The sequence below is a fragment of the Phalacrocorax aristotelis genome, chromosome 8 (genome assembly GCF_949628215.1).
Source record: "Phalacrocorax aristotelis chromosome 8, bGulAri2.1, whole genome shotgun sequence".
NCBI classification, from domain to species: Eukaryota; Metazoa; Chordata; class Aves; order Suliformes; family Phalacrocoracidae; genus Phalacrocorax; species Phalacrocorax aristotelis.
Window position 1 is genome coordinate 22906150 of NC_134283.1, and position 9031 is coordinate 22915180.

General features: G+C 60.4%; 1 protein-coding gene across 1 annotated transcript; it reads right to left on the reverse strand.

Annotated features, from left to right (window-relative positions):
• Positions 1-457: 457 nt before the first annotated feature.
• Positions 458-5170, reverse strand: TPPP3 (tubulin polymerization promoting protein family member 3). Its single transcript, XM_075101855.1, has 4 exons — positions 5062-5170; positions 2938-3129; positions 1676-1829; positions 458-1432 (listed from the first exon to the last, which is right to left on the reverse strand). The coding sequence occupies exons 2-4, from the start codon at positions 3123-3125 to the stop codon at positions 1244-1246; spliced, it is 531 nt and encodes a 176-aa protein (XP_074957956.1). The 5' UTR covers positions 3126-3129; positions 5062-5170; the 3' UTR covers positions 458-1243.
• Between the last annotated feature and the right edge of the window lie 3861 nt (positions 5171-9031).

A 9031-nucleotide genomic window follows, 5' to 3' on the forward strand; every position in this document is an offset into this window, starting at 1 on the left:
CTCCAAACCGATGACCACAGAGGTGGGTCAGGCTGGAAAGCCTGGCACTGCCACCCAGGCAGCATTGCAGCAGGCTCCGCCTGTGCCAGCGATCAGGGTGGCAGCACCTGTATCCAGCCCTGTTCACCCAGCCACCTGCAGCAGCAGCCACCCCATTCTGAAGCTGCTGTCCCATCCCGGAGCCCAGCCTGTTCCCAGGGATCGTTACCAGGAGCTCGTGTGTTTGGTTGCAAACAGAGCAGGAACAGGAGCCAGGCGCTCGTGTTTGTGTGCCTGCAGTTGCTCAGGCAACTCAGGGCCAGCCAGGAGTTGCCAAAACCACCGGCAGCCAGGGCTGAGCCCACGGCGTGGCTGTCCTGGGGAGGCATGACCAGCTGACCCTCCCACTGCCTGGGTGGGTGAGCGGGCAAAGGGGCTCTCACTGCTCAGACCCGCTGAACACAACCAGACCAGGGGCATCAGTGCGGATGGGGTTTTATTGCAGAGCCAGGTTACAGTGCGGGTCTGCAGCATCCTTTGGTTTGGGCTTCACAAAGGCAGCGGGAGGTCATGGAGGTTTAGGTCAGAGACCTTTGCCAACACCCAGGCAACACCAAGCTCTCCCAGGGTGCATCCCAGGGCCGGACTGGGAGCATCATGGCAGCACCAGCACTAATGGCACCACAGGGTCTGAGCCTTCTGCAATGCCAGGCAAGCAGCAAAGCTGGGCAGTCCTACGGCGAGGGCACTGCACAGGCGAGGGCACCAGTGGGGAAGGGAGGTGGTGGCTGTGGTATAACTGGTGCAGGGTTAAGGCAGGTCCTCGGGAGGTCTGCAGGGAAGGCAGGCTGTAGTCTCCAGTGGGACTGGCGGGAAGGGTGCCCCGAAAGCCAGGGCTGAGGTAGGGAAGGTTTGGGTGCCAGCAGGGCAGGGGAGCCCTGAGGTGCAGTGCTGTTAGTACAGTGGGTGCTGCCAGTGGCGGGGGGCTAGGGGTGACAGCATGGGGGGGACAGGAGAGGCAGGAGGGGGGTGTCGCATCACAGCACAGTGAGGGGGTCAGACAGAATGCTGGAGTGGAGCACGCAGCCCGGCAACTTCCCAATCACATCAGTGCCAGGCAGCTGACATCCCGCCGGCCTGGGGCTGGCTCCAGCAAAGCCTTCCAGGCCCCACGTCACACGAGCATGTCCCAAGGCTGATGTGAGTGCCGGCCCCACGGCTGACATGCAGGGACTGGGGCGGTGGGTGCCACAAGCACCCATCCCTACTTTTTCACTTTGGCGTCGTAGGTGCCCGCGTTCTTGTATGCACTGACGTAGCCACTGGTGTCCACGATGTTCTCCCGCCCGCTCTTGCCCTTCCCTTTGCCACTCTCATCAAAGCGCTCCTTGTGGGAGCCCGTGTACTTGGAGGTGTCTGTCAGCCTCTCCACGGCCCCCACTGTCTTGGCTTTCTGCAGTGGGGAGACAGGCAATGCAAGTCAAGAACATGCCCCATCCCCTTCATCCCTTGCCCCACACAAGCTCCTGACACCCACTGAGGACCCTGCCGTGCCCCCTGTGCCCAACAGCCCTTTGCAATCGCCTGCCCACCCAAGGCCATGCGGTCCCCCAGAAAATGACTCTGCTTTGCTGCAGGCAGAGCTCTGTCCTCCCCTCCTGACCAGCCCTCCTGTTCCTGAGGGCTCTTCACTCACTGTGACGCCCACATTAATGGGCTCCTTCCCTGCCACCAGCTGGCAGATGGCTTCATATGCCTCCTCTTTGCTCTTGTCCTTAAATCTCTTGGGGGCCAGCTCCTCCAGTGCCTTCTTGAACTCCTCATAGTTGATGACACGGGCTGTCTTCCCTCTGCAAGCACAAAACCCAGGCTGCCATAAGCATGCCCTCAGGTTGCTCCTCCTACAGCGCAGGATGAGCTGCATCAGGGAGACCCCAGCTTTGTCCTCCACCAGCCTCAGGCCCCTCGCCCACCTCTGAAGTGCAGCTACGGCCAGAGCACTCGTGGCTGAACGGGCCAGGCTGGGCACAGCTGGTGCTGAGCTCCAGGAGCTTTTCAGCCATATGCTGTTAAAGTCCTTGATGCTAAAAAATTCAGCCCTTCATGGAATTGCCCTGGGACTTGGGTGCTAGTGGCAGGAGGGGGCTCACATCCATTCTCGCTGCTCCCAGCCTGCACAGGATGTCCAGTACCATTTTTCCCCTGGCATGCATCAGTCCTTCTCTGGTCAGATTCAGCAGGACATGCACAGAGCATCTGTCCCACGAGCCCTCATTCCTCATCTTCAAGGCAGCGCAGCAACCTGCCCTCTTATGTGCCAAAAACCTCCCAGGGCTCAGACTTTCCTGGCCACACCAGGGAACAAGAGGATGCCCAGACAGAGGGTGCAGAGGCAGCAGGTTCTCCACCCATCCTTGCTCTTGCACCCTGGTGCAGAGCATCAGGTGTCAGTGTGTCCTTGGGGACCCCAAAAGCAGCCCCAGGTGCCTTCAGCTCTTCAGCTGCCACTGTAAGGAGCAAAAAGCAGGGTCCTTGCCAAGCTCAGGTGTGGGCTGGCCAGGCCCAGTGGTGGGCTGTGCCACTCAGTGTGTACACGTGACACACTGAGCACCCTCCTCTGCTCCCTGCTGGACCTTCTTGCTAGACGTGAACGTGGCAGAACTGGCCAGGCTCACCTTGATGCCTATGCCAAAATCAGCCTCCCACCCCCAAAATTTGGATTAAGTTATTATCAGGCCTTGCAAAAGCAGCCACATAAACTCCCTGAAGGCAGGACACCTCAGGGCAGCACCCGCTGCTCCACACAGAGTGCAACACGGGAATGGTCAGCCTGGGCATGCAGCCAGGGTACCACACCTCCCCAGGACCACCACACCCTGGCACTGCCACCCTGCCTGCACTGCAAGGACATCCCCAGCCTCCGAGCAGCTGGAGGCCCCAAAAAGCCAAGTCACTTACTTCACCTTGGAGAAAACAATGTCCACATCGGTGCTGGTGATGCTTTTGCCATCAGTGACTTTGCAGTCTTTGCACAGCTTGGCCCAGTTCTTCCCATTCATTTCTTGCCCCGTAGCCTTGGTGTCGCCATAGATAGCGAATTTGCGAAAGCTCTCTTCCAAGGACGCCATCTCAGTGCTCCCGGCCATGGGACTGCAGGATGGGGGCAGAGGGGCCCGTTACTGCCCAGGCTCCAGCTGGCAGCACTGACAGAGCTCAGCTGGCTCTGCTCTCAGGTCCACGAGGGCAGGAGGAGGAGGGTTGGTGAGGGCGGAGGGACTGCGGCAGCAGCAGGGCGTTGGCAGAGCCTGCACACACGGGGTGAGGGCTGGCAGCAGTCTCTGACAAGCCCCGAGGCCAACAGCCAAGATGTGACTTGGGGGATGGAGTATCCCAGCTGAGAGCGGTCAGCAGCGAGGCTGTCAGCTCCAGGGGCTGGTGAGGAGTGAACACATCAGCCCATCCCCTCGGGAGCACTTGCTGGGAATGACGCAATGCGGTTGCCTTCCTCCTGCTCGCCGAGCATGAGAAACGGCATTGCTGCCTGCCTCCAGCACACCTCTCCCCTGCCCGCTGGCTCTTCCAACAGCCACGTAGTCCTGCATGGAGCTGGCAGCACCCCATCTCTGCCACCTGCCCCCCAGAGCTGGGCAAAACACTGTGCTGCGCAGCCAGCAGCGCTGGGGTGCCAAGTCGCAGATCATAGAATCGTAGGTTGGAATTTTCGTTGGAATTTTAAGGTTGAAAATTAAGGTTGGAAAAGACCTCTATGATCAAGTCCAACCCCCAATCCAACACTACAATGCCCCCTAAACCATGCCCTGAAGTGCCACATCTACGTGTTTTTTGAACACCTCCAAGGATGGTACCTCCACCACCTCTCCGGGCAGCCTGTGCCAATGCCTGACCACTCTTTCAGTAAAGACATTTTTCCTAATATCCAATCTAAACATCCCCTGACGCAGCTTGACGCCATTTCCTCTCGTTCTATCACTAGTGACTTGGGAGAAGAGACCAGCACCCACCTCGCTACAACCTCCTTTCAGGTAGTTGTAGAGAGCGATAAGGTCTCCCCTCAGCCTCCTCTTCTCCAGGCTAAACAGCCCCAGTTCCCTCAGCCGGTCCTCATCAGACTTGTTCTCCAGACCCTTCACCAGCTTCATTGCCCTTCTCTGGACACACTCCAGCACCTCAATGTCCCTCTTGTAGCGAGGGCCCAAAACTGAACACAGTCCGCAAGGTGCGGCCTCACCAGTGCCGAGGACAGGGGCACGATCACCTCCCTGCTCCTGCTGGCCATGCTATTCCTGATACAAGCCAGGATGCCATTGGCCTTCTTGGCCGCCTGAGCACACTGCCAGCTCATGTTGAGCCAGCTGTCAACCAGCACCCCCACGTCCTTCTCCGCCCCAGGTCCTGCAGTGCTGTGGCTGCTAGCCACCCTGGCTCCCTGCCTGCCATCGCCTCACCAGCCTCGCCCTGCCAGCTCAAGCACCCTTGCCACGTGCCAGGCGACCGCAGCATCTCAGCCAGAGGCAGGCCAAGTAGTGCCCGGACGTGGCCCCGACACCCCGAGGCGCAGAGTGGGCACCTCGTCCAGCACCCGGGCGGGGGGTCCAGGATGGGCTCCCGGGGCCTTGGCGAGACCCGCAGAGCGGCACGAAGGAGCAGTGAGTTCGGCTGCGGCGCCTCCGGCCTTCGCGCTGCCTGGCGACGGTCGCTAGGGAGGAGCGGCGTTGCCTGGCAACCGTCGCCAGGAAGGAGCGGCCGCTGGTCCCCGCCTGATCCCGCCTGTCCCCGAGCTCCTGCGGGGCACCCACCGCCCCGGGCCCCGCCCCTCCCCCTCCGCGCGGCCCCGCGGCCCCGAGCCGGGGCCCTCCCCGCCCGGGGGTCGCCGCCGGCGGTTGGGGAGGTATGGGGGCACGGCGGCCCCCGCCCCGCGGAGCCGCTCGGTCGCCCCGAGCACCGGGATGGGCAGTGGCCGGAGCGCGGAGGGGTCCGGGGGGGGTCCGCTGCCGCCGCGCCCCAGGGCGAGGGGTTTGGGAGCAGGTCCCGGCTCCGCCGCGGCCGCGCTCAGTCACTCACCTCCCGGCGCCGCGCTCTGAGGCGGGGGGGGGAGGGGGGCGGCCGCCGCCGCCTGTTTAAGGCACCGCCATGGAGACGGGAGGGGCCGCGGGCCGCCCCCGCCCGCCTCCCCTGGGCCGCGGCACGGCCGGGGAGCGCCCTCGGGGCGGGGAGACGGAGCCCGGGGCAGCCGGCACGGACTCCCTCTGGGATGCCCTCTGCCATGCCACGAGGCCCCACCATCACCCCACAAAGTCTTTCCTTCACCCCACAAGGCCCCTCCAATACCTCACGAGGCCCCAGCACCACCCCACAAGGCCCCTCTGCCACTCCACGAGGTTCCTCCACTCACCCCACAAAGACCACTCCATCACCCTCTGAGGCCGCTCCACCACCCCCACAAGGCCCCTCCATCACCCCTCAAGGTTCTTCCACCACCCCACAAAGTTCCTCCACCACCCTGCCACTGCAGGCTGCACCCCGGCAGCCCCTCTGTGCTCTGCAGCCCTGTCCCCTGCCCCACATGGCCAGTGTAAACTGGCCCCTCTCAGTGGGTGACACCATGGACCGAAGGCCACTGCCCAGGCTGTGGGGATGATTGTCAACTGTCCTGGTGTGCTGGGCACTGTGGCGAGTGCCTGTCCCCTCTGCATGTCCTGGTGGGACACCCACGGTGCAACCCTGGGGACAGCCAGCCACATGCCAGTGCTGCCCATCGTGGTTGCTGGCTTCCCTCACCCAGAGCCTGACCGACCACATGTGGGGCTCCCGGCAGGACCCAAATATTATGGTTGCTATAGAGTCCTGACACAACTCACATCACTTACTCACAGCCCCACCTCTGCTGTTCACCCAGAGTCCCCTCCAACCTCAGTGCTCCCCTGGCACTCCCCAGCCTTGCTCCTGTGGGCACAGGGCATCACGCACAGCTGGTCACAGCATCACTAGGAGTTGTTTGCACCAAGGGGACACAGCGTGTGGTTTGCTGCTGCCATGCAGGGTCCTGCAGGGAAATCAGCAGCTTGGAGAGCTGGGCAGTGGCTCGAACAACACAGGCAGTCTTTGGCAGTCCCTGTCTGCCCTGGCTCCTGTGCAGAGGAGCTGCAGGGCAAGGACAAACACGGCCTGGGCTGCTGCAGGGGAATCGGTTCTGCTCTTGCACCCAGAGCCCTTTCCTTTGGGGTACAGCCCCTATGACAATCTCCCCCTCTTGGCTGAGGGGCATATGGTCTCTACTGGGACCTTGCAGCCAACTCTTGACTGGACAAAGCCCTGAACAACCCGTTCATACTGATGCTGGCTTGGAGCAGGGTCTGGAGACTTCCAGAGGAGACCACCAGGCAACTCTACAAGTCTGTGATTTGGGATCACTAGTGTTACCTCCTGCCTCAGAGGTGGGTGCCAGGGCTGGTGTCGGAGGATGCAGGCATGCCACAGAACTTGGCCAATTTGGGTAGCCCCAGACAGTCACGGTGCATGAAGGACCCCACTTTGTCATGTCCCCCAACCAGCCTTGTGACCCCTCTATCAGCAGGAGCTACTGTTTCACAGATGCAGCGTGTCAACCCATGCCTGCCAGGTGGCAAGGACACTCCGGGGGGGACAGCCAAGGGTGGACAGGACAGGTGTGGAGGCTCACCTAGTAGGGCTGGACCAGCCTGATGCCAGAGTCCAGGCAGACCTCACCAATGAGTGTTTCTCCTCTGTCTGGCGTGTCCTGGTAGAGCTCAGACACAGCCAGAAACCCTGGGTGCTGCACGGAGGAGGTGGCACCAGGAGGACTCTGTCCTGAGCACACATGCTTCCAGCTCTTTATAAAATATGAAAGAAGGTCCCAAAGTGCAGAGACTCAGAGGTTACGGTGGCTGTGAAGTGGGAATTTAAACCAACCTCCAGCCAGGCCAGTGAGGACCTAGGGCTGTCATCCCACCCCACAGAAACTGGGGAAGAGCTGCTTGCCTGCTCCTTGCTTTAAGGAGAGGGCAATAACTGGGGCTGCCATATTGAAGAGGGTGATTTAAGTCTTGCTGAAGGCACAGCTTTGTTCTCAGCTTGCCCTGCAACTCCCCACCGAAGCAGGTGTCTTTGGCTCTGCTTACAGCTGACAGCTCCAGAGTGGAGCCCAGGTACTGCCGGCTGGAGCATCCAGCCTGCAGCAGCTCTGGCAGCGCTTGGCAGCAGCAGGCAGCACAAAAGCCCGGATTCACAGAGATGGCAGCAGGCAGGAACTCAGCCAGGGCTGGGCACGTCGGCAGCTATTCTGCCAGAGCTCCAGCCAGCCCCAGGGCTGCAGAGCCTGAAGAGTTGAGAGGCGGCACATGGGGAGAGCTGGACAAGCAGGGGGGCACCAAGCCAGAGCTGGCAAGCTGCCCCACAGGGTCGGGTTGAGCAGGTCAGGTTTCGGTTCCTAAGGGCCGGGGTTTGTTGTGCATTTGCTGTCACCAAGACAACCCTGTTGGGACGGAGCACAGTCCTTGGCTGGCTCCCGCTGTTCCTCATGCAGCCCGGAAAAGGAAGCCCGGGAGGAGGCTGTGACTTGGTCTGGAGCCCGTGGCGCGGGCAGGAGCCGAGGAGGAGGTTGCACAGGTCCTGTGATGTGGTGGAGGAGCATGGACATGGACCTTTCCCTTCTTGCAGTTTCCAATAAAGGTCAGGATGTTCCCAGACTGTCTCCTGCCCTGGGGAGCTTAATGAGCCACATACCTCCAGCGCTTAGCCAAGACACACTGAGGCTCACAGCTCAGTGTCACCAAGACACGGCTTTGGATGCTGGGTTTGACCCTGCTAAAACCATGACTGCCTCACTACCTTCACACAGAGTCCTGGAGTGCTCCAGGGTGCAGCTCAGAGCTCAAACAAGAGCGAGCACAAGTGCAACCGCGACGCACCCTCTGCGCTCACCCTCTGTCTTCTTTGCCTCTCACCTCCCCTGGGGCTGGGCACCACGGGCTCCCCAGGGTCATCTTGTTTCAGAAATGAGTTGCTGGCTTGGCTGCATCTAGGGTGGGATGAGGTTATGTGCAAATGCCGCTTCTCTAGCACAAGTTGCTACAAAACAGAGGGAAGTGTTGCGGAGATTGTGCAATATGTATATGGTAACCGCAGCAACAGCATGTCCACAAGGGATTAACAGGTCTTAGCTGCGGCTGATGAGGCACGATCGCAGCGTGTGTGTATGTGTGCGTGCGTACCGGGTGTGCCAGTAGTTTGCAGAGCCAAGGGGGGGTCTGCGGCTTGAGCCAGGGTCCCGGCTGCGATGCACGGCACAGGGGGATAATGCACCCTTCTCTGGCAGGAGGTTCCTTCTCACCGTCTTCAAATTCAAGGCAGTCCCTTGAGATGATCTCAGGACATGTCAAAAACAGAGCCCAGGAACAACTCAGCAAAAATAATTTCCCAAAGGAAGGTTCCCTTGACTTCAATGAGAAAGCTAAGAGGCTTGAGTCACACCCAAACATGAAAGCAAGCAGGGCATATATCCTATGCCAAGGCTGAGAGAGGAACATACTGCAAGGCCTGGCACAGCCGCTGGCAAGCGGCCAGGGATTGGGATTTAGGATTTTATAGGACTGTGGTAAACTGTCACCATCCTGCAAATGCATTGCTTGTTCCTGATGAAAAGCCACAGTGGCTCGTGGTGGGAATAGCCGGTCCAGGGTGCCCTGGCAAAAAACCTTTTATTTAGTGCTGGAGAAGGTGCTCAGGAATGCCAGACCTCAATGTTTCTGCAGCAATGGGGAGCTGAAGGCATTGGGAGTTCTGCTTTCACCTTTTCAGGTGTACTATGGAGCTTCCTCACCCAGTGCAGCTGCCGGGAACCTTGCCTGGGCAGCAGAAACACCCTCAGCACCTGAACCCACAGGTCTCAGCATTAAGGTCCCAAGAGGACAGAAACAAGGTGGGGAAGGAGCAAGCCCGGGCTGTTCCTGCCCCTGCTATGACCATCCTGGAAAGGCATCAGCTCCCTGCCATGGAAAACTTCCACGACATT